Source organism: Hyaena hyaena, unplaced genomic scaffold (genome assembly GCF_003009895.1).
Source record: "Hyaena hyaena isolate Hyena2069 unplaced genomic scaffold, ASM300989v1 scaffold_64, whole genome shotgun sequence".
Classification (NCBI taxonomy): domain Eukaryota; kingdom Metazoa; phylum Chordata; class Mammalia; order Carnivora; family Hyaenidae; genus Hyaena; species Hyaena hyaena.
The window spans coordinates 1521436-1548798 of record NW_024080698.1 but is presented as its reverse complement, the minus strand read 5'-3'; the positions used below and the strand labels follow the sequence as shown (position 1 = coordinate 1548798).

The 27363-nt window shown below is 37.7% G+C and overlaps 1 protein-coding gene across 1 annotated transcript in view; it reads right to left on the bottom strand.

The window, feature by feature from the left end:
• The window catches only part of LRPPRC (leucine rich pentatricopeptide repeat containing), a 109882-nt gene that overhangs the window by 64684 nt on the left and 17835 nt on the right, over positions 1-27363 (bottom strand). The window contains exons 4-14 of the mRNA XM_039232411.1: positions 26320-26441; positions 26157-26215; positions 25136-25222; positions 24408-24534; positions 23931-24075; positions 23245-23390; positions 22890-22995; positions 22701-22808; positions 15405-15523; positions 13433-13526; positions 10085-10151 (exon numbers count right to left, since the gene is read on the bottom strand). Of these exons, the coding sequence (XP_039088342.1) occupies positions 10085-10151; positions 13433-13526; positions 15405-15523; positions 22701-22808; positions 22890-22995; positions 23245-23390; positions 23931-24075; positions 24408-24534; positions 25136-25222; positions 26157-26215; positions 26320-26441 (1180 nt within the window). The remainder of the gene's footprint in view (positions 1-10084; positions 10152-13432; positions 13527-15404; positions 15524-22700; positions 22809-22889; positions 22996-23244; positions 23391-23930; positions 24076-24407; positions 24535-25135; positions 25223-26156; positions 26216-26319; positions 26442-27363) is intronic.

Sequence of the window (27363 nt, the reverse complement as noted above, 5' to 3'; positions counted from 1 at the left end):
AATTTGTTAGGTGTGCTGTGGTTGTGTAAGAATATCCATGTTCTGGGGGCGCCTGGGTGGCTCAGTCGGTTGAGCGTCTGGCTTCGGCTCAGGTCATATCTCACGGTTTGAGCCCCGCGTCAGGCTCTGTGCTGACAGCTCAGAGCCTGGAGCCTGCATCAGATTCTGTGTCTCCCTCCCTCTCTGACCCTCCCTTGCTCATGCTCTGTATCTCTCTGTCTCAAACATAAATAAACTATAAAAAAATAAAAAAAAATAAAAAAAGAATATCCATGTTCTGTAGCGGGGCCCCTAGCTGGTTCAGTCAGTAGACTATGCAACTCTTCTAAGCTCAAGCTCCTTCTACGGTATACAAATTATTTAAAAATAACACTGATAACCACAAAATCTCTAAGCCTTTTTAAACCTATACCTTTTTAAACTTGAGGGTAGGCAGCTTTGAGTGGACTGAATTTTGGTATAGTGAGTTAACAAGGCACTTATTTTTATTTAAAAATATATTCAGAATGGGGGTGCCTGGGTGGCTCAGTCGGTAGAGCACACAACTCTTGATCTCGGGGTTGTAAGTTTGAGCCCCACTCTGGATCTAGATATAGATTACTTAAAAATAAAATCTTAAAGGGCTCCGGGGTTGCTTAGTTGGTGACTTTTGATTTCAGCTCAGGTCGTGATGTCTCAGTTCATGAGTTCAAGTCCCCCATCAGGCTCTGGCTTACAGTGCAAAGCCTGCTTGGGATTCTCTGTCTTCCTCTGTCTCTGACCCTCTCCTGCTCGCTCGCTCTCTCTCTCTCTCTCAAAATAAATAAATATTTAAAAAATAAAAAAATCTTAAAAATTACTTTTTTCAAAATGTACTACCAACACTACCAACACACTAAAAACTTGGAGGGATTTCAGGGGCATTATGCAGAGTAAAAAAGGAGTCTCAAAACATGATTTACTTTGTGTGTCCATTCAAATTATCTTTGCAAAATAACAAAATTCTATAAACCGAAAACAAAGCAGAGGTTGCCACAGGTTAGGGATGGGCTGGGAGGCATGGGGAGGACTACAGGGGTGGTGCCAGGAGGGACAAGTGGTGACGGAGTAGTTCTCAGTACACTGCAGTGACGGGTACACAGAGCTACACACGCGATGCAAAATGTCAGAACCATACACACACGTTATGCCAATGTGTTCTCATAATATACTATAGTTATGTAAGATGCAACCAGTGGGGGAAAATAGGTGGAGAGCACACGGGCCTTCTGTGTCCTATCTTTGCAACTTCCTATGATTCCATAATTATTTCAAAATAAAAACTACAGGGGCGTCTGAGTGACTCAGTTGGTTGAGCGTCTGACTTCAGCTCAGGTCATGATCTCACAGTTCATGAGTTCAAGCCTGGCATCAGGCTCTGGGCTGACACCTCTGAGCCTGGAGTCTGCTTTGGATTCTGTTTCCTCTCCTCTCTCTGCCCCTCCCCCACTCACTCACAATGTCAAAACTGAGTAAACATTAAAAAAAATCTTTTAAATAAATGAATAAAAACTACAAACATGTCCATGCATGATGAAATCATCCCTCCCGCTGATGCACATTAAGAAATTTTTGGGAAAAAAGATGGATTCTTATCTATAGGTGGGGGAAAAATGTGTATGAAGCTCTGTCTTTAGTATAGTGTTTATTTTCATTTGGGAAAAATTCTTTGAGAAATCAGTTAACAGAAGAAATGATAAACTGACCTAAAAATCATTGCTCAGGGCTGTAGCCCATCCACTGGTTATAGCGTAGCCTCCTTGGACCACCTGACACTTTTTTTTCCAAATAGTTAACTGAAAGAAGGGTGAGAATCAAGATATGAGGATAAAATGCTGCACAGTGAATGTAAGATACAGTAAAAGTCTATATGATATTAAACAAAAATAATAATAATAAGGCATCTTTTTTTGACCAGGCTAGAAAAAGCTTTGGTTGAATTCCAAGGAATCTTAACCTATGGGCGCCTACCACATCTAAGAGGTGTGGGTACTGAGGAGCAGGGAAGGCCTGCAGGCAAGCCCCAAAAGCACACTCATTAAGTGGCAAGACTTACAGTGGTTTTGTCACTTTTTTGGTATCATGGACCCTTTTGGGAAGCTGATGAATCTGTCTTTTCAAGTACTGCTAATTTTGTCAGGTGTGATAATACTACAGTGATCATGTTATTGTATTTAAAATAAGTTCTGAGGTATATACTGAAGTATTTATAGGTAGAATGACAAGCGGTCTATAGTTTAAACAGTCCGTGGAGGGAAGCGGGGGGGGGGGGGGGGGGGAGAAGGGACAAATGAAACAAGATGGCCCAAATCTTTACTGCTTGCCGATGGCTACTTGGGGAGTTCTACTTCTGCAAATTGTCTGAAAACTCACAGTAAAAGACAAACATCATCTCTGGTCTAAATGCTGCATCTCTCTATTCCAATGCTCAACATTAATAAGCTGGGCTTCCTTTTTTAAGAAAAGCTACTTAATCATTATTTCTCATCAAACACCAGCTTGAATAAAATAAGAAATATTAAGATATTAAACTGCCCTCAAACCTGACATGAAGTACCTAGGGAAGGCATGGAAACAGACTTTCAAAACTGTACCTATATCTAAAACAATGGACAATGACTAAAAGCACTACCTTGAATGAGTGATGGCAGAAATTGGGGGAAAAAAAAGTACAGAATATTTTAAAACTAAGCTTTTGTCAAGAATAGGCAACACTTCTTCACTGCATGTTTACCCCATGATCCACTGCTATCTGGCCCTTGGCCTCAATCCTCCAGTGAAAGTACACTTGCTAAAATGACCACTAACCTCAAGTCAAATTTCACCTAATGCTTTTCCATCCCCTTGACTAAGTTTTGAGCTTTGTGTTGTTGATCATTCTCTGCCAGTCTCGCACTGACGCTTCTCAGTCCCTCCTCATCTGCTCCTTAAAGTAATCCTCTGTACTGGGTTCCAGGTGCCTTATATATTTTAATTTTTAAGACAATCCTGCATGTAAGTTTTAAAAGTCTTTGTTTCACAGAAGATGAAACAGACTAAGTATAGCAGAAAAATAAAGTCTGAGAAAGGCTGGCTCAGTCCACAGAGCATGCGACTGTCGACCTCAGGGTCATGAGTTCGAGCCCCATGTTGGGCTCAGAGATTACTTAAGAAAAAAAAAGGCTGGGGTGCCTAAGTGGCTCAGTTGGTTAAGGATCTGACTCTTGATTCCAGCTCAGGTCATGATCTCAGAGTCATGAGATGGAGCCCCGCATCAAGCTCCAGACTAAATGTAGAGCCTGCTTGAGAATTCTCTTTCTCTCTCTCCCTTTCTGACCCTCCCCATGTTCTCCCTCTCTAAAAAATTTTTTTAATAAAAGACTACTAAGTATCATCACCCGAAGTTCCACAGACACCTGAAAAGGCAACTCAAAGGACCCCACAAACTGCGGATCACCTACCTTACCTGCACCCTTTTTCTCTCCTCTTTGAATATCCACGGTCAGCCTTACCTTCATTACATAAATCTTTCAATGGCTCAAAGCCACAACTCAAAGTCTGAACCTCATAACTTAGAACGAGATCACTGATGAAAGGCCCCAAGCTACCACTTTGGCTTTATTTCTTGCTATTATTTCACAATTTTGGGGCCATCATTCTATCAAGCTACTTTCAGGTCCCCAAATGCACTGTTCTGTCAGGCTCGATGCTTCTGTCTAGAATGCACTTCCTTCACCTTAGACAAATTCTTACCCATCCTTTAACTCAGCACCTTTTCTGCACATCTTAGCCCAGGCCCACCCCTCCCTTAACCGTAGTAGAAGACACAGTACCTTCTCCTCTACACATTCGTAATGATCAAGACCAGTTTGCAGTCACTTTCTTACTTTCTGGTCTCCCAACTATGAACAACTTGGTGACATTAAGTTTCCTGTTCATCTCTGAGTCACCTATTATCGCACTTAAACTGTAGTTCATGAAGTACTACCCTGTTCATAGAAAGACGTCCTGATAGGGAGCCTCACTGGCTAACTGAAAAGAGGACCTTACAATCTGGCATTTATTTTGGTGAATTCAATAGGGCTAATGTCATTTTTTTTTTTTTTACATGGAAAGGAGCACCACTTCAGTGGAATAGACAAACTCCCACTTGCCAAGCTTAGACTATTGCCATCGGGTCAGAAAATCCCTGCTTTTATCACAGAACTCTGTTTCTGTGGCAAAAAAAGGACTTAAAATACTGGCATGCCAATTCTGAAACATTTATCTTTTTGATATGGTATATCCCAAGCTAGTTCTGAATTAGCTTCAGTGACATTTTGTCTCTTAGAAGTCAGCCAATATTTCTGGTGGTAGTTTTCAGTAATATATAATATGTATACTGCCCTCTTTCTTATTTGAACTTGCTTCAGCTAGTACTACTCTTAGGAGGAAAGAAAGTCTTACTCATACTTAATATCAGCCTGCTTTGAGTCTGACATAAGAATTTACTAACTTTATCAGTCAGATCTAAAATGCCCTTAATATAGTCATAAAAATAGCCTTATTTAAAAAAAAAAAAGTTTAGAGTGAAGAATTCCTTAATAATCTTGAATAATCTCACCCTACCTAAGCAGTACTGGATTTAAACAGTTTTCTACAAGTGATTTTGCCTACAAATGTTAACAGACAATTTATAAATTGGAAAAGTATAGGAAGGCATATATTTTTTTCTTTTAAAGAGAGAGTGAGAGCAAGGGAGAGAGGCAGAGGGAGAGAGAATCTCAAGTAGGCTCCATGCTCAGCAGCACAGAGCCTGACATCGGGCTCAATCCCATGACCCTGGGATCATGACCTGAGCTGAAATCAAGAGTCAGATGCTTAACCTAATAAGCTACCCAGGCGCCCCCATACCAACTTACAGAAATGCTAGCTCACCAAACACTACTCTCAGAAGACATGAAGAAAATAGTATATGTATTTCAAAAACATTGTGGGATAGCATAAAAAATTAATCTCGGCCAACAGCTTGCAGAACACCTGCTCGGAACTACTTCCTCAAAGAGGTTGGGCCTACTACTAGAAGACAGCTTTTTTTAAATTTTTTAAAAATTTTTTTTCAGAAAGCAGTTTATACTACGGGTCGAGAACTATTCCAAAACTGCATTCCAATACCGAAACGCATATTCAAGTTTCCCTTATGATTAGTAGTTAAAGTGACTGTGGTATCTCATTTAATGCTCTAGAGCGTCTTACATCTCGAATGACTATGAATAAGACTTCACAGTCCTTGCTTCTGGTAAGGAGTCACTAAGTAAATCTCTTCTGTGTTCATCCTCCTGGCAGGTGCAGAGTTCATCTGGACTCCACCGGGAATGCCTATGAGCATTCAGCTGTCTTCTCATCTGGCCAGTCCTAAACTTGCTGAGCACAGCACACCCCAGGAGAAGCATGGGCGAGGTGACTGTTTTAATAGTTGTGTTAAATGTCCTGCAAAGGGATTTTAAAATATATCTACTCTTTGATTCAGCATCAAATATAACAACAGAGAGCTATGTTAAGCCTAAGATACTGGACCGTAACAACATTGATTACATTCTGAATTTTTAATAGTTTCTGTGGTGGGAGAGAGCGAAAGAAATCACCTGGTCACAAATGCTTAAAAATATGCACGTATTCTTATGAATAATGCCAGATTACTACAGCCTGAAACTTTTCTGTATCTACAGGAAGAAAAACTCACCAACATAATACAGGGTTAGAACCTGCAGATTTAAAATACTTGCCTGGAGGGACTAGTTACACCTTGCTGCAGTGTAGACTACCAGAGAGAAGAGACCCTGACCGAGAGCTCTGGAGATCTGCAGTCCTGTCCTCAGTCTTTAGCTAAGTCCTTACGATCACCTACAAGTGAGGCAACAAGCTGAAGCCTGGGGAACTACCCAAGACCTTTCCAGAGACTGAAAAAGACAATTCCCAAAACTCACACAGGGGTTGGAATAGCTCACATTCCCAGTGATCTCAAAAATACATGGGCTAGGGGTGCCTGGCTGGCTGAGTCGGTAGAGCAGATGACTCTCGATCTTGGGGTTGTGGGTTCAAGGCCCACACTGGGTGTAGAGATTACTTAAAACAACAACAACAACAACAACAACAACTCATGGGCTAGCAGCCCAAATACCCATGAGGATACTGCCCCAATAATGGAACTGGATTAATTTAGTGGGAATAATCCTAAGCTGAAGGCTGATCTAGTCCTGCCTAATAAAGCAGAAAAGCAAGCACTAAGAAAACTGTTCCAATAACTTAACTCAAAACATTAGAACAAAAGCTCAAAAACATTTAAAGGAATACAAAAAAAATCCACATTCAACAGAATAAAATCCACAACTGGCATCCAATCAGAAATTACAAAGAAGCAGAAATGTATGCCATATACTGAAAAATAATTAACCAACATACCAGAAATGATACAAACGAAAAAGAATTAATAGACAAAAACATCAAAAGACCTATCAACAACACTCCATTTAGTCATGACAGAAGAAAAAAGCATAGGCATGTCAAGGAGATATGGAAGATATATTTTGAAAAAAAATTGAATTTCTAGAAATCAAAAATATATCTAAGATTAAAATACATTCTAAATGTAGCTCTGCCTCAGTCAAGCCTCCACACTGCACAATTTAGTCTACATTCTTCAAAATAAAGGACAAGTTCCCATATGTTATTTACCATATTTCAGTGTGATCCCAACCAGCATCTCCAATCCCCATCATAAGTACTTGCTGAATTAAAGGGAATGCCTAAACACAGAGGCAGACAATAAGGTCTCTAATTAAGTCAATCATGTGCCAGGTATAAATCTAGGCACTGGAGATGGTGCAATAAACCAAACACAAAGCTGATGTTCTCATAATCCAAACAGCTGCCACAAAATCTGTCACAAAACAGTAACAAAAATATACATACATGTGCCCTTATTTAGAACTATTTTTCCAAATTACAACAACTTAGTTTACATAATGCCTCAGCCCACAATAAATCAAAAACAGCAAATTATTGAAGTGTGCATAGGTTAAATACACTGAAAGATGTCAAGAGCAAAGCAAAAACTCTTAACAGCAAAGATGATAACACAAAATTAAAAAGCAGAAACAGAGGCGCCTGGGTGGCTCAGTCAGTTAAGCATCCAACTCTTGATAGCGGCTCAAGTCATGATCTCAAGGTTTATGAGACTCAGCCACGCTGTCCGTGTGGAGCCTGCTTGGGATTCTCTCTCCCTCTCTCTCTGCACACAACCCCTCCCCAATAAATAAATAAACATTTATTAAAAAGCAGAAAGAGAGAACACAACAAAGTTAGTGTAGAGGCAAGCAGCTCTGCATCCTTCAATCCCTGAGGCACTACCAGCCCAACGACTGACCTAGGTATACACCGGAACATACAGTGGTTTTCCTCTATCACATTGGACTAACTTTATAGTCTGAGTACCTCGTTTAAGAAGACTAGGGCACACGAAATGTAACAACTGCCATTCAAATGGACCACATAAACATAACGTCAGTCAAGTTAAAGACAGAAATACACACACCTGGAAGTTTATACAACAAACTTTTTCAAGGACAACCGAATGACAATGTTACTATTTCACTTCATAATGCATTATGGGTTCTTATTTTTTAAGTTTACTTATTGGGGCATCTGGGTGGCTCAGTCAGTTAAGCATCCAACTTTGTCAGGTCATGATCTCACGGTTTGTGGGTCCAAGCTCCACGTCAGGCTCTGTGCTGACAGCTCAGAGCCTTCAGCCTGTTTTGGATTCTTTATCTCCCTCTCTCTCTGACCCTCCCCTGCTCACATGCTCTCTCTCTCTCTCTCAGAAATAAATAAAACATTATAAATTTTTTTTTAAAGTTTACTTATTTATTTTGACAGAGACAGAGAGAGCACAAGCAAAGGAGGGGGAGAGAGGAAGAATCCCAAGATAAGGGGCTCAAACTCACGAAACTGTAAGATGGTGACCTGAGCCACAATCAAGAGTCAGACACTTAACCAACTGAATCACCCAGGTACCCTGGTTCTTACTTATTTTTATGGGTTCTTTTTTAAAACTCTGGCTCTACTAGCATTTTTATCCACTTAATTATGTATTTTATATGTTCAAGCTTTACTTTTAAATGCACAGCCCTTGGTTTGTTTGTTTTTTAACCTAACTCAAAACTATGACTGAAAAGAGCAGACACACTAGCTAAAGGAAGGGTAGCAAAACAGAATCCCACCCACCTGCTCTACCTCTCCTGGCCTGTGAAGAAGGTTCTGGACAGGTCTACAGAAAATCCTAGTGTTTCCACTGAGGAACAAGCTAAAAATTACTGAGATTAGTATCAGAAGTCATTAACATTAAGCATCCGACTTTCGCTTAGGTCATGATCTCGCGGTTCGTGGGTTCGGGCCCCGCGTCGGGCTCTGTGCTGATTGCCAGCTCAGAGCCTGGGGCCTGTTTCAGTCTGTGACTCCCTCTCTCTCTGACCCTCCCCTGCTCACGCTGTCTCTCTCTCTCTCTCCTAGCAATAAATAAAACAAACAAAAAAAAAAAGTTTAAAAAAAAAGTCATTAACATTAATACAGAAAGAACAAAATTAGAAACTTGTCCTTTTGTAACTACCACTGTGAACAACTGATTCAACAAGGATTACCAATGACTGCTGAAAACACTGACTGAAAGGTTCTGCAAAACAGGAGAGACTGCTGTCTCAAAGCATCATCCCACAGACTAATCGCTAATCACAAAGGGAGTGAGGTTCCTTTGCAATAAAGACAAGGAGGCCACCATCATAACCACGTGATCAAACTTAGCTGATGCCACCACTATTCTATCTCTTGTTGCAGTAAGAAATACCATCAAATATTCAACCTGAGTCGCTTATGAGAAAGAAATTAAACTAATACAAAATGTGGGAGGGACACTCTACAGATAAAGTAACATAAAATATTAATAATGTGAAGACAAAAAAAGGTTGGGGAATTGTTCTGGATTAAGAGAATAAAAAGAGGCAGCAACCAATGCAATGCATGCACTTATCGAATCCTCAATCAAAAAGTGAAACAGCTACAAAAGAAATTTTTATAACTAGGGGCAATCTAAACATGAACTGTGCATATTAGATGATATTATTAAATTTTAGGAGTGATATCAGTATTATAATTATGTAGATGATGACCTTATTCTTTTTAATTTTTTCAACGTTTGAGAGAGAGAGACAAAGAGACAGAGACAGAGAGACAAAGGACAAGCAGCAGAGAGGCAGAGAGAGGGAGACACAGAATCTGAAGCAGGCTCCAGGCTCTGAGCTGTCAGTACAGAGCCTGAAGTGGGGCTTGAACCCACGAACTGCAAGATCATGACCTGAGCCACCAGTCAGACGCTTAATCAACTGAGCTACCCAGGTGCCCCACGACGATTGCCTTATTCTTAAAGAGAGGAGAGTTGAAGGATCCAGTATCATGATGTCTACAGCTTCAGGTGATCCAGCAAAAAAGACAAAAGCATATATACTTATGTGCTTGTGTGTGTATATATCAGAGAAAAGTGTTTGAGAAAGCAAATATAGCAAACTAACAAAAATGGTGAGTTTACATAAAAGTTATGTGGGTGTTTCCTTTACTATTCTTTCAACTCATTACATTTGAGTATTTTGAAAATAACAACACTGAGACGGAAAAAGGTCACTGACATCCCCTGAGCACACAGAGGAAGACAATAGTATTATCCTGACTAAAATCACCTTGTAATTAAATATTCAAAGTACCATTCAAACATATGTACAACTCTGTAATTCCAACTTGCCATTTTCAAACAGTGCTTTCTTCTTTGAAACAAGACTTTTACCAAATCTGTGTGTATTCCTTGGAAAAGATGATATAAAAGACTGGCTACACTCAAATCAACTACTTAATAGGAAGAATAAAACAGGCAAGGTTATTTCCGGTACCTAGTAAATGGTAAGATTTCGGAGACCAGAATTATCTGTATGTTTCCTTACACAGCGGGCCAAAAAGACAGGAGAAACCAGGCATAGAACATTATATAAGGTAATCATCTTACCTCCTAAAGCCTAGAATTAGGCTGCCTCTCAAAGAAGTAAACGAGAAAGGCAATGTATTTGATTCCACTGCAAAAGAAAGTGATCAGCATTAAATCCCAGACCAAACCCAAAAAACTTAAAAATTATCACCTTCTTTGGAAACACATTTATAGCAATACCTTTCCATTTTCATTTTGGAAATTTTGTTTTTAAAATGGAAATTTTCTGCTACAAAATTAATTAGACAACGCAGTAATATATATCTGCAACATAAGCCACCCTTTAAAAACATTTTTCTTTCATTTTCATGAAGATATACAATGAACGAATTTATAAATATTCTGTGGTATAAATGGTAATCAGTAATCCACAAGCACACTAAGAGTCAGTCTGGTACACATGCCAAAACTGTATATTACTAGACAATGTGGCCCTGCGAAGGAAGAAACTGTAACTACCCTACAGGACTTCTGTCCTTTAAAGGGGAAAAGTACTGGGGAGCTTAGGCGAAGTATGACTTCGGTCCAGGTCATGCTCATGGTTCGTGGGTTTGAGCCCCATTTCAGGCTCTGTGCCGACAGCTCAGAGCCTGGAACCTGGAGCCTGGAGGCTGCTTCAGGTTGTGTCTCCCTCACTCTCTGCCCCTCCCCCCCCCTCAAAATTAAACATTAAAAAAAAATTAAAGACGGCAAGTTTTTTTCTCGAAGTAGCAGTGGGTTCTCTCAAACCATTCACACTTCATTGTTTCATTTTCCATTATGCCCAATAACCTCACTCATATAAAGGTGACAACCTAAAGTCCTAAGACTTCCCCTCTGTTGTGTAACTGATTTATATTCACCTCCCACTTTTCTAAATATGTGTTTGCTCTATTATTCATTTTGTCATTTAACAATTTACAACTTTGTATGTTTCAATGTTGACGTTGTAAGTCTGATTTGCCTTAAGGCCTGATTCTTCATACAACCGTTACCATCACCAGCAAGGGAAGAAACCAGAGTAGGCAACTCCTGAATTTACTTTTCCCTGCCACCGTATTAAAATGGTGCCATGTTATAGGTAATTGATTTAATCATTTCACATGTAATGTGACTACTGAGCAATCTGAGATGGACAGAATTAGAGAGGAGCTCATAGTCGAGGCAAATTCTGAAAACAGAATTAATAAATACAGTTTAGTGAAGATTAAGATACCTGGTTAACTTAAAAACAAAAACACAACTCATGGGAAAAGTCACATAAGATTTTTAAGAATATTTGCTGATCTCTCCTAAACGTGAATTAAAATTTAACTCACGCACACAGAAAAGTGTTTTAGATCAACTGTTATATCCTTGAACAGGGAGTAGAACTTTCTCAACGGTTTTACACAGCACTCAAAAACCTCAAGATCGTTTCTGAAATGACCAGCATTTAGTCACTCAAGGAAGTTTTGAAGTGGACGTAACTACAGGCTTTTCAGGAACCTTTAAGAAAACTGCTTGATCAAATTAATTTTCCATGCCTACAAACCCAAATGGGGAAATGCTTCCTACTACTACACAAACTGGATCGAGACAAGTCACTCACTCCTCTACTACCCGCCATTCCTTCTGACGTGGCAACTAAAAAGTGCCAACCTCGGAGCTGCGTACGGGGAATACCGGCAATGACAGAACTGACCGCTCCTCAAAGACCTGTAAGTCAAAGCAGGAGGGGAGGACACTCACAGGAGTGGTACTTCTCAAGTTCCTGGAATTTGTCTTTATCGAATTTAATGGCCTTTTGCAAAGTTATTTTTATACTATTCAAACTAGTATTTTACAGAATATTGTCAAGTTTTTATTTGCTAAAAAGTGACCAGAAACATCTCAGCAAGATGAAGGCTGCTGACAAAAAGCATCTAGTTTCCTTAGCAACAAACGGGTCTGAAAACCAGGAGGCTGGCAACGAAGCGGAAGGCATGCTAAAGGGAAAAGGCAGTTCTCGTGCATACACCTCGTGCGCCCGGATTCCTCTGCTAATGCTGCTGTTTTCGCCCTGTCGGGAAGGCAAAGTTTTGTATTATACGGAACACAAAGCAAATCAACACCCTCAGATAGCAGCCAGCACTGATACCCAACCTTAAACTCAAATAGCTACACCTCCTCCAGCAGTCACCATTTTTCATAGTGAACTTTTTGCCTTTCCCCTATGATATTAAGACGAACTATTCTCAATACCAGTGATACGGTTTTTACAATGCTTTCCCCCATGCAATCTGGGTACACAGTAATCCAAGCTGGACTTGTAACATTTTAGGGGTGAAGAAACTGATGTTTGCGTGTTTTCTTCTTAAACAGCATCTTTTTCACAGGATTAGAAAAATGGTCAAGTAATGTCAGAGATACGTTCAAACATGGAGACTTTAAGAAATGTCTTATTCATTAAAACGTCGTAGGGTGAAAGAAGGTCAGGTGAGATGATCTTGGTTCTGGCTTAATCACTAACTCTGACCAAATCATTTAATGTCTCTGCCTTTCCTCACCTGTCAGAGCAGGTAATTTTATCAACATGTGATGAACACTGTAAAGCACCATAGCATTTGTAAGTATTTAGTAAACATCTGCTATGTTTTGGTTAGTGAGTACTGGGAGACGTGCTTCATGTAACAATGGCTATAATACACATCAGTTTGGAAAACACTTTCAGAACCAGTATCTCCTATGATTTTCACAATGACTTGCACAAGGCAGATAAGTAACACTATCCCCATTTCATGAAATTGAAGCAAAGGACCTGTTCTGGATCCCATAACCAGTAGCTTAATTATAAACAGAACCAAGTCTTCTGGGTCCTAACCTACCAACTTATCTCCAAGTTTCTTTTAACTTTAAAATTAGCTCTGGGGCATCCGGGTGGCTCAGTCGGTTGAGCTTCCTACTTCAGCTCAGGTCATGATCTCATTGCTCGCTGAGTTAGAGCCCCACATCAGGCTCTGTGCTGACAGCTCAGAGCCTGGAGCCTGCTTCAAATCGTGTGTATCCCTTTCTCTCTGTCCCTTCCCTGCTCACACTGTCTCTGTCTCTCTCTCAAAAATAAACAAACATTAAAAAAAAAAAAGAAAACAAACAAACAAAAACAAACCAGAGATGGGGTAAACCTGCTGTCTGTGCTGGTTAACCCCCACCTTTGCACTTAAAAAAATAAATAAAAATAAAATAGCTTCCAAACTGTCCATAAGTTCAACTCATAAACTTTCTTATCAATCTGACTTAAGCAAAACATAAAAAAACACAAAAAGTTACGCTGACCTTCCCTGAGTAGCAAGGGCATGAACTACCTTTTATGCCCTCAATAGTAACTGAAATCGATACCTGTCAAGTTTCCGGCTAATGTTGCATACTTACAAAATGATAAAACATAGGGTAAGTTCCCATTAACTGCTTCACTTCTGAATTCAGCTTGTGAAAATACATTGTTTTCAGGTAGACATCCATTTTCCTAGGGATAAAGCAGATTTCAACGATAATATGCATCGGCTAAAAATATGCTGATATGCCATTCAAATTTCCTGTTTTCCCATTTCTGTATATCAACACATTCTATGATAACCCTTCATTCAAAAAAATCCTTTTCTAGAACAATATGTAAACTGAATAAATGAACGTTAACAAAAACAATGAGATAGAGTTCCAACATTCCAAATTAAATACCTAATCTTCATACTCAAATATATGTTACCCTTAGAATGCCTTCATTCTAGAGTTTATTACTGAAGGCATCAGACCAATTCTCTCATTAATAACAAAATAAAAATTCAATGCACAGATCTAATATGACACTTTGGGACATATAGTGAGGTAAAGATCAAGTTCAACAACACCAAACGGTTAATCATGTGTCCCAAAATCATCATTTGTTGAATAATTTAAGTATCTGATCTAAATTCAACTCCAATTCATTTATTGATTCCCTGTATAATAGCACAATATTTAAAACCACCTAATCAATAATCAGCAATAAATAGGCAGAAATAAATTAAAGTATATCTATATAATAAAACAGCATGCAACATAAAAAATAACTGGCGGAATTACATGTTGTAACAGAAAGTGCCAAGTGAAAAAAGTAGGTTGGGGAAGTAAAATTATATGGGGAAATGACTTTTGTAAATATAAAATTTTAACAACAAAAATATGTATAGCACAGGCTCAAAATACTCTAAGTACTCAGGGAAGAGAAGTAAAGACACTCAAGACATAAACTCTGCCTTTAAGAGGATTGTAGTTATATATTTCTATAATAGAAAAAAAAAACACAAATTATTAGAAAAATCTAGGCATAACCTAGGGAATAACCACCTAGGAAACAGACCTTCTGAACAAAATATTTATTAAAATGTTTGGTGCTCATCAAAAAGAATGAAATCTGGCCATTTGCAACAACGTGAATGGAACTGGAGAGTATCATGCTAAGCGAAATTAGTCAGAGAGAGACAAATGTCATAGACTTCACTCATACAAAGACTTTAAGATAAGGGAAGGGAAGCAAAAATAATATAAAAACAGGGAAGGGGACAAAACATAAGAAACTCTTAAATATGGAGAACAGAAGGTTGCTGGAGGGGGGATGGGCTAAATGGGTAAGGGGCATTAAGGAATCTACTCCTGAAATCACTGTTGCACTATCTGCTAACTTGGATGTAAATTTAAAAAAACATACTAAAATAATAATAATAATAAGATAGAGAAACTGAAAAAATAAAATGTTTGGTGCTCTACCATGTTGTTCCTAATTGTAAAGCACTTTTTTTTGAAAACACAAAGTACAGCCCTTGCTGATCCAATGCACTCTCCGAGTCAATTTCTTCATTTGCCCCTTCATAAATGTCTTGCCTCTTCTGATGGGAACCGAAAGTACTGGGTAGGAAAATGATGCTTTACAGTCAAACAAAAGATTATTAAAAAAAAAAAAAAGAAGAAGAAGTATACTAAGCATGGTAAGTATACTAAGACTGTATTATGAAAAATCATATACAAATGAAGAGTAATGATCAAAAACTGAAAACTGCAGCCACACTATAAAGTGGGGTTAAGGAGCGTCTACTGTTTTATTTACATTTTTCCTGATACTGACATAATTGTCTTTCAACACACAAGAAAACTGGTGTTTTACCTTTTTAAGTTTTTTACATTTAACCACTATAGATGTTACACTAACCAGTGTTTTTACAAAGCTTTAGAAAATTGTATAGAGACAAAGACCATTTTTAGTACTAAACTTAATGACTTTTCTTTTTGGGGGGTTACTACTAAACAAGTAAGGAGGAAAGAAATCTCTTCATTTACGAAATTAAAACCACACTTAACTTGTACTTACCTGCAAAATACCACGAACTGATGCCACGCTATCAAAGGATGGAAACACGTAATTTATATAGGTCTCCTGATCAGGCTTTACTCCAATTTCATCCATTGCTTTGAGAACATCTATTATACCTGCAGGATAACATTTAGAAGCACAGAGATGAAGTACTTGGAATAAATTAACAAAAGATCAGAAAATTCAGTTCATTTACTTTCAGAATCATAATGTATGAAAGACTATTCATTTTGTTTGTCTAAAAAGAGAAAGCAAAATAGCAAAAGAACTGGGAAATAAGATGACAGATAAAAAAAAAAAATTCCTCCTCTCTTCATCTATTCAGTAGCAAGTGCTAAGGGAATATCCTACAAATTAGAACTGTAAGAAAATTTAAAACAATTGAACAAGCAGCCTAATACTTCTGGTACCCAAATGAGCACAGATCATAAAAAGTACTGCTATTACACAGCAGCGATGGATCGACACTAACACTTGACCAGAATAAACACTGCAGAGGGAAGGGTTGAGCAAGGCAGGGAGAGAGGGGATCTGTCAAAGACAAGCGCACGAGTTGGGTAGGGGCAGAGAGCGAGGAAGAGAGACTTCCAAGCTGAGTCCAAGTGTCAGCTCAGAATCGATGTGGGGCTCGAACTCACGAACCATGAGATCCTTACCTGAGCTGAGATCAAGAATCAGAAACTTAACCCACTGAGCCACCCAGGTGTCCCTTAACTTCTGATTTCAGATTTCATATTTTATAGAAGTAAAAATGAATAAGAAGCAACGGACTCAAAGAACTTATCTCAATATAGTTAAAAATAAAAATCTCCAAGGTTGTTTATTTCTCCTTTCTCCCACTTATAAAAATAACTGTTACTAACTTCCTAAAAAGTCACTGCATGTTTTCCAAAGCTATAGTTATGTTCAAATACTGCAAACTGACATCTTTATATCAGACCAATTAATCTAGAAAATTACCAAACTACTCAGGTGTCACCTAATTTGACAGAGGTCACAGTTTAATAAGAGAAAGGACTCTTTGAAACTTATTTTCTTAAGCTTCATTACTTTCTCATTAAAACTTCCTCTAAAGGTCCCTGCATTTGCCCTATCACATCATCTACAGAAAAATCACATGTCTACAAATTTGTTATGTAATGTGTTCTAGTACAATATCTGATTGTAAATTCCCACTGAGAACAGAGATATGTAGGCAAGTGTGACTACATTATGAATATCTGCACATTACTTTTAGATAAAATTCAGATTAAAATAGTTTATTATTTTTAAAATCACCTAATGGATGTTCAAAACCTTAAATATTTCAATGTATTTTTCAAGATATAGATACAATACTGAAAAAGCGTCAAGGTAAAGCATGTGCTTAGTTCTAAGTTTAGGAGAACATGTATGTAGACTTGGTCCATAGAGTGCACAACAGGCAAAACCATACCCATAAGCAAAATTTAGGTTCTTCTAACAATTCACTAGGAATCAGTACTAGTGACAATAGTAACTGTCAAAAAAAATGGCAAATCACACTGTGCTCTTCTTTATAAGCAAAGATTACTAAGCACTTGAGAGGAGGGCTTACTAGTTGCCTTTCAATTATTTCTAACAGACTTGTGCTAATGTCCTCAATGTCCTTTCTCACCAATAGGGATTGCTTTCATGACCATGGTTTAAAGTAAATAAATAAGTTTCTAATAAGACTCTCCAGTGAAATGACAAAACAAAAACAAGCTCAAAGTTTAAAGAGACCTTTAAGTTTAAAGAGTTTTCAACCTATTCTGGCACTTAATGGTAGTGTAAATCTGAACAAGTAACTCCACCTCTCTGGGCCATGATTTCCTACCTTACACATGAGAAATAGCAACATCCCAGGAACCGTGCCTAGTGAATAGACAGAAACAGAGTACCAGGAGCTGTACCACCCACAGGCGTGGAAGAAATTCCTGTGGTCTAGGCCTAGAGGAAAACTGAGAACAACAGGAAAAAGAAAACATACTGAACAGAAAGAATCCTAGATCACAACTTAAGTGCTGATCAATCTGTCAAGAGCTGACTCCTGAACACAGGTTAGGAGCGCTGGCTCCAGCACAAGCAAAAAGTTCTGTGCAGACATAACTTCTGACTCCCTAAAAACTGTACTAATAGCCTACTGCTGACCAGAAGCCTTATCAATAACATCAACAGTCAATTAGTATATATTTTGTATGTGCTAGGTATTATATACTGCATTCTTACAATAAAGTAAACTAGAGGAAACAATGTTATAAAGAAAATCGTAAGTTCTCTCCCTCTCTCAAAATAAATACCAAAAGATGAAAGCAAGCAAGCAAGCAAGCAAGGTGCTCAGTCAGTTAAACATCCAACTCTTCATTTTGGCTCTGGACATGTTCTCACAGTTCATGAGATCAAGCCTCGTGTCCAGCTCTGTGCTGACAACGCAGAGCCTGCTCAGGATTCCCGGTCTCCCGTTCCCTCTCTGCCCCACACCCTACTCAACGCATGTGCACATTCTCTCAAACTAAATACTAAAAAATAAACTCAAAAAAGAAAAAAAATTGTTAAGAAAGAGAAAATTCATTTTCAGTACTGTATATTTTTGAAAATCCATGTTTAAGGGAACCTATGCAGTTCAAACCTGTTACCTGTATTTTCAGGGGCCAACTGTATCAACAAGGCTTTCAACTCAATCTACCAGGGCTGGCGTGCTTTGCTATGTAAATAAATCTGGAAATGTCCTTGGAAGTCAAATCATCTTTATTTTAACAAGAGTGTTAAAGTGAGTGATTTCTCTAAGATCAAAGGCATATCTTGAATAAGAAACCAAGTCTCCTAGAGCGGCTGGGTGGTTCAGGCAATTAAGCAACCAACTCTTTATTTCGGCTCAGGTCATGATCTCATGGTTTGTGGGTCCGAGCCCTATGTTGGGCTCTGTGCTGACAGCACAGAGTCTGTTTGGGATTCTCTCTCTCCCTCCCTCTGACCCTTCCCAGCTGGCATGCCTTCTCTCTCTCAAAATAAACAAATATTAAAAAAACAAACAAACAAAAGTCTCCTAATTGCTGGCAGGTATTCGTAACACCACAGAACTGGAAAAATCTCCACTTTAACCTGGACTCAGAAGAACTTGGGATCAAGTCCTTGCTCTGTCACCAAAAACTAATTTTTGGCAGTTCTTTGCCTATGACATAAAGAATGATGTTAGTAAAACTCTCCACTTAGCTCTCAGGGTGGTCATTTAAACCAAAAAAATGTGTGAAACCCTACAGATACTAAATAAATCTTAACAGTAATAATAATGATATTTTTTTTAGCTGTCTTAAAATACCCTATTAATTTTTTTAGTTTCCTTAGATATACACTGAGTAAATGCAGAATAATGTAACTATATATTTGCTTTTCTGAGTCTGAAACCAGACCAACTAATTGCTTGTAAACAGAAGATTTTTTTTTTTTTTTTTTAATGTTTTTATTTATTTCTAGTAGAGAGAGAGAGACAGCGTGAGCAGGGGAGGGTCAGTGAGAGAGGGAGTCACAGACTGAAACAGGCTCCAGGCTCTGAGCTGGCAGTCAGCACAGAGCCTGACGCGGGGCTTGAACCCACGAACCGCGAGATCATGACCTAAGCGAAAGTCGGACGCTTAACCGACTAAGCCACCCAGGCGCCCCTTTTTTTAAATTTTTTTTTTTTTTTTTTTATGATAAACAGAAGATTCTTATTTCTGTACAGAACACTTCACTCCAATATCTATGACTCAAATACATTTTATTCTCTTACCTCATTGTTCTTCCAAAAGGTACATGAGGGGGAGGAGTGTATGTTGCTCATATAGAGGATTCACTGCCAGCATTTTAAATTTAGGTATTTTTCTAACTGAAATTAAAGTTGGTTTAAGAAAGCCTGGGTCCACACCTGATCAGTTAAGTTCAGTCATTCTCTCAGGCACTCTGAGGGAGGATACAGAGATGCTCACTTCAATAACTAGAGTCCGATGGAAGGACAAAAACACTTATCAATAGGAGGAAAAAACATGACTGATCTCGCATATCTGCTCACCTCCTCCTAAGAAATACAATTCATATTTCTTTTTAATTTTTTAAATATTCATTTATGTATTTTGAGAGAGAGACACAGAGGGGGGGTAAAGTGGAGGAAAAGAGAGAGACGGAGAGAGAATCCCAAGCAGGCACCCTTCATATTTCTCTTTTAATTTTTATCTTTTAAAAAAAAATTTTAAGCTTATTCATTTGTTTTGAGAGAGAAAGCACAAGATGGGGAGGGCCAGAAAGAGAGGTGAGAGAGAAAGAATCCCAGTCTCCGTGATGTCAGCACAGAGCCCGATGTGGGGCTCAAACCGAGGAACCGTGAGATTATGATCTGAGTTGAAGACAGACTCTTAACCAACTGAGCCACCCAGGTACCTCTCTTATTTCTCTTTAAATAAAAAGATTAAAATAATCATATATTAACCTAGGTAAACACAGATCCCAAACCTTTGTGAACTTAGAAAATCGAACCAAAACTAAGCAATCAAATCAAAGTATTTCAGGAGCACCTGGTGGCTCAGTCGATTGAGCAACCAACTCTTGATTTCAGCTCAGGTCACAATCTCACAGTTGTGTTGAGATCTGAGCCCTTAGAAGGGCTCTGTGCTGGGCACGGAGTCTGCTTAAGATTCTCTCTCTCTCTCCCCCTGTCCCTCCCCCACTTGCACATGTGCTTGCTCGCTCTCTCTCTCAAAAAAAAAAAATTTCAAAGATAGTCACAACGAAGTCCATGAATCCAGAGGAAAGCTTCCATTCAAAAAGCTCTGTAAGAATTAAAATAGTTCATACTTTTGGGAAAGATAAATGGTTCATGTGAACAACTTTCACCAACTATGATCACTTAATACACATGATTTTAGACTCTTATCCAGGGCACTCCCCATATTAGAGATAATTTCTTATTTTTTGAAAAGTATCCTCTATTTAACCAACTTTACTCAACTGGCATTCAAGCTTCCATATGACCCCTTCCTTATATACCTTATCCCTTCTCTACTCTTATTTTTCAGTTTTCTAAATATACTCAGGGATACAAATCCTCAATCATTCTCAGTGATTTCCTCTCATTCAGGCCAACCTGCTAAAATCCTAAGTGATGACTTTTCCATTTGTGCCACAGAGAAAAATACTAGTAAGACGAGCTATAAGGAAATCACTATGAGAATCTTTCTTAGGGGTTGGTGATAGCTGAACTGGCAGTCAGAAATAGTCTAGAATTCAATAATAATATGAATGATCACAGTATTGTTGAAGCCTCTTGCTTCAGTTTGACCTGACCTCTAAATACCTTTCTTAATTTCATGAAGGGTCTTATCTATCCCTTATGAAACGTTCCACGGCATATTCCATCACTGCAGCCATTATTCTTCTGTTCTTTAAGACTACCAGTTCATATAGGACTTTTCCTGGACAAAGAACAAGTTCATTGCACTAATAAAAATGTGACCTTCTTACCTGACCCTAAAGAAACCATAAAGAGTATGTATTTTTGTGGCTACGTGAAGGACAGCTGTAGAATCTATACTTTACTATATTTCTGGGCCTCCTGCAAAGTGAGAAACTAGTCTTTAAAAATTGTAACACAACTGACAGTATCTTGTACTCTCAAGTTACCTTTCTCAGATTTTATGGTTTTTCAGATAAAACCATCATTGATTAAAAGACCTGATACCACTTTTTTAAATGTCCTTAATGCAAAAACTGGCATCCAAGAATTTTTATAAAATACAGTATAACACTTACAAATGTCTAATATGGAAGTGTTATGATACTTAAAAAGGGAGTTAAAATAGAACAGAAATCCTTGGTTCTAACTCCAGCAGCACTGACAGCTAGGTGTAGAATCCGAGGTCAGGCATGGAATCTCTCCGCCACTCTCAGTTACTTCATGAATACATAGTGAGCTTTCAATAAGGCACCTTTGTGATCTAAATTACAAGCTTCTAAGAGAGGATGGATTCAAGATGAAGGCCATTTTTCTACTAGTTTGGGCTACAATGATCGAAAGAAATCAGGATTCTTTTATGTTTACTAAGCTGTTCAAGTGTGGTAACCAATTCAAGTCTAGATACAGCGATAAGGTTGAAGAAAGCATATTTTCCTGATGAATAAACAAACATTTCAACGGGGGTATTTTCTTATCTGTACAGAGATGTGCAATATGAATATGCCTGAAGATTTTCATGTAACTATGTAAACTTTCTCTTGTTCAAAACTACTGGGTAAAGGTTACTTCTTGGGAGCTTTCAGAACTGGAGGATGTGCAAAGAGTTAATCAACTAGCATATTCTTTTCATGAAGATTTTTTCTAAAAAGGATTTTGAGACTTTTATAGCCAGAAACAATTAGGGAATACTTGTTTCACTATTTCCTTTAGACCAGAAGACGACTATATATTTAAAATAAAATTGCAATATGAAAGTCTGCTAAAAGCACTTTTTTTGTTGTTTGTGCATTCTGTTTGTCACCCAATGTCACACTAACAACTCTGCATCTCATTCTAAAGCACATTATACTGCGAGATAAAATGAAAAAGACCATTTTTTGTTTCCCCAAGGGGGAAGTACTTCTGTTAAAAGCATCTTTTTATGAGACTACTCTTTCTGAATTACCAATAATGCAAACCAAAGAATTAGATACTGTACTCTAAAATTTAATATTTGTTCAATTCTTATTCATATCCTATAGGCATCCCATGTGTACAAGGGAAAAGTATGCTAAATGCTTAAACGTACTTAAGAACCTGAAAGATTGAACATTTCTGTCCTTCAATCAGCAGGCTGTCAGGTCATGAGCATTCATTCTGCAATAAAAGTTTCCCTGCCTTTCCTATTATTGTAACTCAGCTCAGTGAAGGAGACTGGGCCACAAAGAAAATAGCCTGATTCTCTATAACTTTATTTTGAATAAGGCTAGACAAATTAATGTCTAACAATATGTGTAAAATCAAGAACTAAAGAGTTTTTTGAAAAACTTAAGAATAACGAACTGTTTAAAACTACACTCACAAGTTTGAATATCAAGATCAGAGATGAAATCAGAAATGAAATTAAGAAGAAAGAAATCCACTATGTTTTTAACAATGCTTACCCAATTCTTGACTCTGATTTAAATCAAAAGAAAATTCCCTAATTCACTCACAAGGTCTACTACCCAGAGATGAGTTTGCCTTCCCAAACAATCCAACTAGATGTGTGTAGAAACTTAACACTGGATCTCTAAATCATTACAAATCTATAAAAGGCAAAACCTAACCTTGAACATTTTTCTCCTTCTGATGTCCAGCTAGCAATGGCCAGAAATAATGAGTTCTGACAGGTAAAGCTTCTTCCTTCAGGGCCTTCATTAGAGCTTTTGCCAAATCTGAAAGAGATATCATAAAATATTACAAAGCTACCTCAGCAAAACTTATTTATGTCAGTTTTAGTGATGAGAATATCGTACCAGTGTTCTTGGCTTGTAAAGCGCACTGGAGCGTGAACTGCAAAGGAGATGTATGCATCTGGGAGTCCTTTAACTGCTTGCAGTAGTCTTTCAGCTTCTCTGCAGGCTGGGGGGAAAAGGTGCCATACATCAGCTGGGTCTGCAACTATCCTACTGTTTGACCTTCTGCAAATATGCTACCTCTCTTGGAATGAAAAATTGCAACCCCTTGTCCTCTTTCTACACGATAAACTTATAACACAGAAAGTTTTCATAATGTTTGTCACTGGACTAATCTCATATATGCCCTCCTATTTTATAGACTCTTATTTCACTGCCTGTTACACTATCAAGAAAGCAAAAACAGACAGGATACCGTATTCATAGTCACACAGTGTCGTAAAAAGAAACTGCCAAAGTCACTCAGGTTGTCTTCCTTTGATACAGGACACGCTAATAAAATTTGGAATGCTGTATCTTCCAATTTTTCAGTGACTAAAAGCAGAATGAGGTTCATTGCATCTGGGGAAAAAAGACAGACATATTTTGTTACTGAATGGAGTAATATTTTTACACTGCAACCACTATGAAAGACAAACTTATGAACTACAAAAAGCAAAAGGATATACCTGCCTAGATAATAGTGAAACACTTCCAAATCAAAACATTCCCATCTGTTCATTAACTTAAGTTGTTTAACTTATTAATCTGACTTAAAAAAAATTTTTTTAACATTTATTTTTGAGAGACAGAGAGAGACAGATCATGAGCAGGGGAGGGGCAGAGAGAGAGGGACACACAGAATCAGAAGCAGGCTCCCGGCTATGAGCTGTCAGCACAGAGACCGACGCAGGGCTCGAACCCACGAACTGTGAGATCATGACCTGAGCCGAAGTCGGATGCTAAACCGACTTAGCCACCCAGGCGCCCCAATCTGACTTTTAAAAGAGTCCTGTGTTCATGTACTATAATTCCCTATTGTTAGTGAATGCCCTCTCCATCATGTAAGAATAATAATTCAGATTTTTTTAAAAATCATAAAAATAAATTTTTAAAAACTACCTGGAATATATCTTCTTTCATACGTAAGTTTTTCCAAAATTTCTGGGACATACTGAGAATACCCAGATTTACTGAAACTAAAAATAATTTGCAATAAATCACGGTCCATAAGGTAAAGATCAGACTTCTCCACCTTCTCCAGAGTCTGTAGACAGTTTCAGAAATTAGAAGAACAAGTTAGAAACCAGTATTTTTAAATTACAGTCAAATAAATTAAAATACCGAACTAATAAAAATTAGGAATATACACCATCTAAAGGCTTAGGGCTTATTTTATAAAACAGAAGATGTTACATTTCAGCGATAAAGTACCAAACTATAAAAATTCTCCTTCAATACTAATGTCTACAAGAAATATCTTTAAAAACAGATATAAACTACACTTTTCTGCTTCATATGAAACCTAACACAAGCTCACACAAATGATTTTTTTATACAAATAGTTTTAAAGTATTATTTACGTGACGGAAGTCATACCTGCTTAACGTGGTCAATGTCACCCTTTTCAGCATATGCATTCAATAATGCTAGGTATGTGTCTGGACCAGGCTCAATGCCAGCTTCTCTCATCACTGTGAGAATATTTTCTGCATTCTCTAGATCTCTGGAAGTTATTCAAAGAAAACAGAACCGATTACTATAATACTGGCAAACATAATATTATCAATCTAAAATGTATTAGCCTGTACTTATTAACAATTCTTATAAACCATTTAGCAAAGGACATTAGAAAAGGACAAATACATATGACACCGGTTGTAGGTTTCTGAAATAAAATAATAAACCTTTCAAATTTCTACAGGTAACTTTTCCAGGAGAGAAACCAAACTGTATAATAATCACATAGACCTTAATGTGCCCTCTTTCATCAACTATGCAATGACTCAAATTTACCTTTTTAGGGAAGAATAACATTTAGGAAGTTATTCTTCAAAAACAAAACTGTTTCCAAGAGCATCAAGAGAGCCATTAAAATACAGAGTCAGCGCTAGTTTGGATCAGGCCCAATTTTTAAAGTTGAATATTTTCAAATAAAAGTTTTATGAAACAGATAAATTTAAGAATAAGGTCTTAAAAAGTTACATATTCTACCGCACACACTCAAAATTTTTGAGGGGTTAGATAAACATGGTTTAAGAATTTCCTACAATAATTTCCTGTAATTTAAATCCCACTTGAGAACAAAACCTTAAGTTGAACATTACCCAGCTCTTGCATGCCCTGTCACAAGGGCACTGAAAACCGCCTCTGTGATTGGCAGGTCCTTAGTTTTCATAAATCCAAGAATCTTGCTGCAATAAAAGAGAAATGAAGACACTCCTTGGAAATATACACCAGAGCCACTTTTTACAACATATAGACACAAGCATGTAGACGCACTCCCTGAAATTAGATCAATTGTATCAAATTATATACCGTGAACTACCCTTGGTAAAAATAGCAGGTAAGTTTTTAAAATCTGATTGTTTCTCCTATACTAATTAAACTTTAAAAAGCCTATAAAGCTTCATAAAATCCATTTAAATTAAAAATGAATTATACATTTCAGTTTATTCCTTATTTACTAAAACCTCCATCCAAAAGTAGTACTTAATGTTACAGAGAAATAAATGTCACGACTGATTTTATATGAATCAGCAAGAGAGAATATTCCAAATTTTATAAATGAATACAGTTCAATGGCTAAGAACATTCCTTGTAGGAAATAATCAACTTAAAAGGACTGAAGCCAACCTTACACACTTCAGCAATTTTAAGTCTCTGCTCCAGTAAGTCAAAATTTTAATTATAATAGCAATATTTATTTATCTTTCTTCTCTTACACAATTTTATATTTTGTCTGAGTCCTATTACCAAATTTTCTAAATTAAAATCCTTCTGAAATAATTTTCCTAAGAAGAAACTTAAAAATAGAAAAAGACAAATGAATATATCCTAGGTTTACAGTACTTACAAATTTGTTTGCTCATTTATTTTTTAATGTTTTATTTATTTCTGAAAGAGACAGACAGTGTGAGCAGGGGAGGGTCAGAGAGAGAGGCAGACAACAGAATCTGAAACAGGCTCCAGGTTCTGAGCTGGCTGTCAGCATAGAGCCCTACACGGGGCTTGAACCCACAAACTGTGAGATCATGACCTGAGCCAAAGTCCGGACGCTTAACCGACTGAGCCACCCAGGGGCCCCCAAATTTGTTTGTTTCAACATACGTTTATAGAGCTCCATACCTGGCACCTTCAATATCTCCTACATTACAATAAGCTGCAATCAACCTCTGGTATGTCACCTGTCAACGAAATGGGCTAGTTAATATTTTTTAAATACTATTTTTATCCTGGGATTAAAAAAAAGGGATATAACCAGTAAATATTTATGATAGCAACTACCTACTCGATTTGGTTGAATGTTCGCTTCCTCCATTTTTGCCAAGAAGTCAGTTGGCGAAAATTTATATTCATTTTGAAGATAGACTTTAAGTAAAGCATTATAATGACTTACATCATACACAGTACCTACAAATAAAATTTAAATCAAATGTTTAGAAAAAGACCTAAAATCATATTCTTTATCACAACTAAAATATGCATACTTAAATTTAACAGACAAAAGGGGTAAAATGGTAACTTCAGCATTTCACCCCATACTTAGACCCATCTGTACAGAAATCCTGTCAGAACAGAGCAAGCTAAGCATTTAGGACATTAATGAACTGAATTACTATACAGTTACAAGTAACTTCTTATTCAGGTATTAAAAGAGGTCTTATTCATGAGTATAATACTCCCTTCCTGTTGGAAAATGTTGACAACACCTCTGTATTTAAAGTGACAAAGATTTTCGACAGAAAGCAGTCCTTGCCACAGTGCAGACACCACGACGAACTGTAACCGCAGTTGTTTCATACGGGGAGGCCTGTGCTAGCATCGTGATTTACTAATCAGGCTACTCAGTGTTCGTCTGAAGGGTCCATTTCCAGTTCTGGAATAGTCTGCTATTGTTATTACCCCTATTCCAAAGCCTTTTGTTTCCTTCTAAGTTCTATCTAGCCTAAGGCCACATCAATCAACGTTACCATTCAGCCTTCCACTACCCATTGATGACATCTCGGTCCTCATATCAATCTGGTGCTAATGTTTTACTAAATTTGCAGTAATTAAATTTCATATCTTAACTGCCTGTAGCAACACAGCCCTCTGGTCAGTATCTAGTGTCAGTTTGAGATTCTAGACAGTAGAGGCCTTATTCTGTTAATATTTGTTTTTAGCTTACTATGGTAAGCACATGTACATACAGTGCTTACGATGTTTCAGAAACTGTGCTAAGTGCTCTGTGCCTAGAAGCTCTGTTACTCTTCACAATAGCTTTGAGACAGGTACTCTCATCCCCATCTTATGGATGAGGAAAACTGACTCTTCCACTTCCAAGGCCACATGG